Genomic DNA, 4,673 nt, shown 5'->3' with positions numbered 1-4,673 from the left:
TCCCTCCCACACAGGCTGCTCCCAGCCCCAGGCAGCCCCTCCTGGGGGTCGCCCAGCTATGAAGCCGAGTTAATAGTTGGCCTGTCTCCGTCCTGGCTCCAGCTCCTTCTCGCTGTCTCTATTCATTAACTCCTTATCTGTCCAGCTCAGGCCTGCGGGGACCTGACAAACAGGAACCCAGTGTTCTCCACTGGGACCAGGGCAGGGTGTGGCTTGGTCACCCAGGTAGGCTCGCACCCTCGCCTCCTCTCTCTCCAGAGTCCCGGCAGCCCTCTGCCACCCGGCTGTGACTTCCTCCCCGCTAGTGGGGAGCAGGTGGGGCCTGAGGCGCCTCCCTGCTGTCCCAGGGCCGAGCCAGCCTGGCCGGGAGCCAGGAGCCCTGCCCTCCCCTCTGGCTCCAGATCTGAGCCGCTGTATCAAAGGCTCAGTGGGGGCCCGGGCGGGTGTGACTCACAGTGGCCAGGCCCTGCCCTCTGGAACCAGGCTCTTTGGGGGAGCGCCACCACCTGCTCCCTCAGCCCAGGCCACGCAGCTGGGAGCCGGGTCAGGGCCACAACATGGCTCTGCTTCCTGGGAGGTGTGTATACTTAGCCAGGCCCTTCACCGTCTGAGCCTCAGTTTGTTTGGCTAGAGAATGGGGAGGGCTTGTGGGCTGTTACGGGGGAAGGAAGCCTCCGAAGCACAAAGCCAAAGGCCTCTGGGGCCCTGGGTGCCTGCTATCCGGCCGCCCTGGCCCTGCCTGCCCCCAGGACCAGGGTGAGCCCGACTCACCGTCGATGATCTCCTCCTTCACTTTGTGGAGCTCTCGGACCACCTCCTCCAGGATCTCCTGTGGGAGCAGAGCCTCAGGGGCAGGGATGGGAAGCCGGCCTCTCGGGGTGAGGTGTTGGAAGGGGTGGGGGTGTCTGGGCCTCCCTCTGGAGCCACGGCCCCTGCATCACCCTCACCCACACCCCAGAGCCGGGGGGAGGATGGTGTGCCCGGGACAGCAGGGGATGCTTATTTCTGCGATGGGCAGGGGTGGGCCTGGCGCAAATGCTACGACCCCCTCCACTGCTGGCTCCCTGACTGACTGAGGGCCCCACTGGGGTGGTCCCAGCCCCAGGCTCCTTCACAGCCTCTCAGGAGAGGACGTGCTCACCTGCTTCATCCGGTCCAAATCAAAGGCGTCCAGGGCCACGTCGTTCACACTCCCGGCCGGCTTCATCCTGGGGAGAGGACGGTGGGTGCGGTGAGGCAGGTGGCGGGGCCTGGCAGGCACGCACCACACAGGGGACTGAGCCTGAGTAGGGACCTGGGCGCACCAGGGCCTCCTGCTTGGGGGGGGGCCCTGCGGGATGAGACGGGCCCCTTCCCGTGGCCCTTCAAACCCTCTTTGCTTGTATCTGTGGCCGCTGCTTAGCCACGCGAGGAGGGTTCTACCGCCGCCTCCAGGACCTCGGGGTGCTGTGACCATGTTTCCCAGCCAAGAGTCAGGGCTCAGGGTCCCACTGAGGGCCGCTCCCTGGCTGAGAGCTCTCGCAGCGGCAATGCCCGCGCGGCCTCCCCGGGAAAGAAAACAGACAAGCTAGTCCTCGGTGCGGGCTCTGCTCCTGGCAGACGGGAAGCCAGCAGTGGCGGCACTGAGGACAATGCGAATCGCGAAACCTGTGCAGCAAATACCCGCCTAAAGGCCTGACTGCAGGCAGCGCCCTTGGACATGGCTTTGCTCTTCGGAGGCCAAGGTTTCCGTTTCCTGGGCTGCGTCTGTGAGAAGTTTCGGAACTAAAGCTGGTTCGAACTGCAACATCTCTTCCACATGAATCTTTCCTGGAAAATCTTAGTAAAACACCCGATTGCTTTCCCACATGGATGGAGAGGCGGGCGGGGCCTACGTGTTCTGGGCAAGGACGTGGCCGAACCGCTGCAGGGTCCGTGGACGTGACGGCTGGTGGACACACCGTGACCGTGATCGGACGGATGAGAGCGTGTGGTGAAATCGAGGTCCGCTGTTGTCCACGGCCATAGAGAGGAGGCGTGAAAGCTACGGTGCTGTCGCAGCCTCGCTGGGAAACAGCACGGAGGCTCCTCAGACGAGAAACAGAGCCAGCAACCCCACATCTGAGTTTTGTGCGAAGGAGATGCAATCGCTGGAGGAGGGAATCTTGACGAGATACCTGCCCCCCCCCCCAGTGTTCGCTGCAGCATTAGCCACAGCAGCCAGGACACGGAAGCCGCCAAGTGTCCATGGACAGACGGGTGGGTAAGAAGACGTGGAACACACACATGTGGGATTATTCAGCTGAGACAGAGGAAGCCACAATGTGTGGCAACAGGGATGGACTAGAGGGCATGAGGCTGCCTGGAATAAGCCAGGCAGAGCAAGACAGACACGGTATAATCTCACTTGTATATGGAATCTAAGAAAAAACAACAGACTTATCAAAACAAAGAATATTTTGGTGGTTGTTAGGGGCTGGGGGGACGGGTGGAGGTGGTCCAGGGCATGCACTTCCGGTTACCGATGGGTCCGCTCTGGGGATGGTGACTGGGTGGCAACACTGCGTTGTGTGCTTGAAAGTAGCTAAGGAAGCAGATCCTGAGAGTCTCACCACACACACCGGTAACTAGGCGAGGCCAACTGACCTCCCTGTAATCACTGCACAACGTACGCATGTCAGATACCACGCTGTACGCCTTACGCCTGCACAAGGGAGACGTTAATTATAACCCAACACAGCTGGGAAAATCCGCTACCTGCCCTGCAGAACTTCAGTGGTCTGGGGCACAGAACTGAATTAAAACGAATAAATTAAATGCTCCCCACCCCTCCCAGATGAACTCAAGAGAGAGGCCAAACGTGGTCCCAAATGAGCTTGTAAGTAATTGTGGGTACAGCCTGGAGACCCCCAGGGCCATCACACCCATCCTGTAGGTTCAAGTCCCTGTTGCCACGGAAACCTTCCGGGTCACCTGGGTCAACTGCCTCACCTCTGTGCCCCCGTTCTCTCCACACGAGGCATGTACACCCGACAGTCTCAGACGGTGGCCCTGTCACACCCGTGAGCACAGGGGCGCCCCTGCTGGAAGGATGGACCGCGCTGGAGAACGGATCTGTCTCAGGGCTGGAGTCCCCTTCGGAGGGGGCACGGGCAGCCCGCCCTTCCTCCAGCAGCAGGAAGTGACCACTGTGCCCGGACACCCTGCCTCCCCTGGGCCTGCTCTGTTCCTGCCCCTCCACGCACCTCCCTTCACAGCCGAGTGAGCTCCCCAACAGCTGACAGCCAGCGCCTGTGTTGAGAGCGCGTAGCTGGGCCTGCGCACAGAGTCCATCACGAGACGCCTTCCTACCCACTGCCCTTCCTCTTCCCGTCCCACTTTGTAGCCACCGGGCCTCAGCAGTTCCATGCCTCTGATGGGAAGGCGGTCCCCCCAATCTCAGAGCCACCCAGATGCCACTCTGAGGGAGGCCTGCCCAGCCCACTCGCTACAGCGCCTGTCCCCAATGCTGTCTCCCATGTGACCCTCCTGAGCACCTGTCGGAACCCACAGCCGTCCAACCACAGGCCTTCCCAGCAGAGATGAGGTCCCTGCAGGCAGGATGAGCACGACCCCGCCCAGACCTGGCCGACACTGGCCCTGGATAAGCCCTGGCTGTCCTCAAGTCCTCTCCCTGCTCACCGAGTGTGTCATCGCCCCTCCGGCCAGCGCCAGGCCAGTGCGCTCTGCTCATCCCCCCTTTCGCTCTGCAAGACCAGCCTCAGACGCCACCTGCCCTGCCATACGAGGGGCTTCCCTCAATCTTGGTGGGCAACGGAGACATTTCTTACCCGGGTTCTGGAGCCTGCGGTTCAGGTCAACTTGGCCTCTGGTTACTATGGGGCTGCTAGTCTCTGACTTTCAGGGCTTCCTCAGTTTCAAATACCCTATCCTGTTACCACACCAGCTCTTGGTTTGGGAAACATGGTCAGCATCCGCCCGGGAACCTGTGCTGTACACGGAGGAAGGCGAGGAGGCGGGGTGCCGCGTCAGGCCCCTCATGGCTGAGCTGTGGGGCGCCGCTGTGGCTAGTGAGCACTTCCTGTGTCCAGCTTCTGTCCACACAGTTGTCCACATGGCTGCCCGTGAGGCAGAGGCCGACAGACTCTTCACGGGGTGGGGGTGGGGCATGCCCAACGACACAGAGCCCAGAGCTGGGACTCCCTTCAGCTCCGCTCACGCCCCTTTGGGCAGGTCGCCCTCCCGCCCGTCTCTCCCTCCCTGAGCCAGAGCACCGTTAGACAACAGGACAGGGACAGGGGCAGGGTCTGTGTTAGTCACGGGCAGGGGACAATGGAAGCCCCAGAGAGGGGCATTCGGTACCTAGAGTGAGGCTGTGACTGAAGGGGGCTCTTAGCTTCGGGGCTCTTGGCCATGGACGGGGTTCTAGGGCAGGGGAATGAAACAGACACGTGAATGGGCACTGTGGCGGGCTCGGTCCCAGCAATGGCGCAGCTCGAGCCTCCGCGGGGCCGCTCACCTGGACAGCAACGCGGACACGGGCTTCTCCACGGAGTTGCTCCGCTCCCAGGGCTTCCGGCCGGCCTCTGTCATGTCAGAACGAGGAGCCTTAGGGCTGAGGTGACTCCCAGGCCCAACATCCCTGACAGGAGGCCTCTTGCCGCCCCCACCACCCGCGCCCCCGCCCCCCACAA

At 62.2% G+C, this 4,673-nt stretch overlaps 1 protein-coding gene across 1 annotated transcript in view; it reads right to left on the bottom strand.

Moving 5' to 3' along the window:
- The window catches only part of EVL (Enah/Vasp-like), an 82,933-nt gene that overhangs the window by 1,062 nt on the left and 77,198 nt on the right, over positions 1 to 4,673 (bottom strand). Inside the window, exons 11-14 of the mRNA XM_006766606.2 lie at positions 4,499 to 4,565; positions 4,342 to 4,404; positions 1,142 to 1,208; positions 772 to 829 (exon numbers count right to left, since the gene is read on the bottom strand). Coding sequence (XP_006766669.1) covers positions 772 to 829; positions 1,142 to 1,208; positions 4,342 to 4,404; positions 4,499 to 4,565 — 255 coding nt within the window. The remainder of the gene's footprint in view (positions 1 to 771; positions 830 to 1,141; positions 1,209 to 4,341; positions 4,405 to 4,498; positions 4,566 to 4,673) is intronic.

This window comes from Myotis davidii, unplaced genomic scaffold (assembly GCF_000327345.1).
Source record: "Myotis davidii unplaced genomic scaffold, ASM32734v1 scaffold60, whole genome shotgun sequence".
Lineage (NCBI taxonomy): Eukaryota > Metazoa > Chordata > Mammalia > Chiroptera > Vespertilionidae > Myotis > Myotis davidii.
The sequence above is the reverse complement of the archived record's forward strand: the minus strand, read 5'-3'. Positions and strand labels throughout refer to the sequence as shown.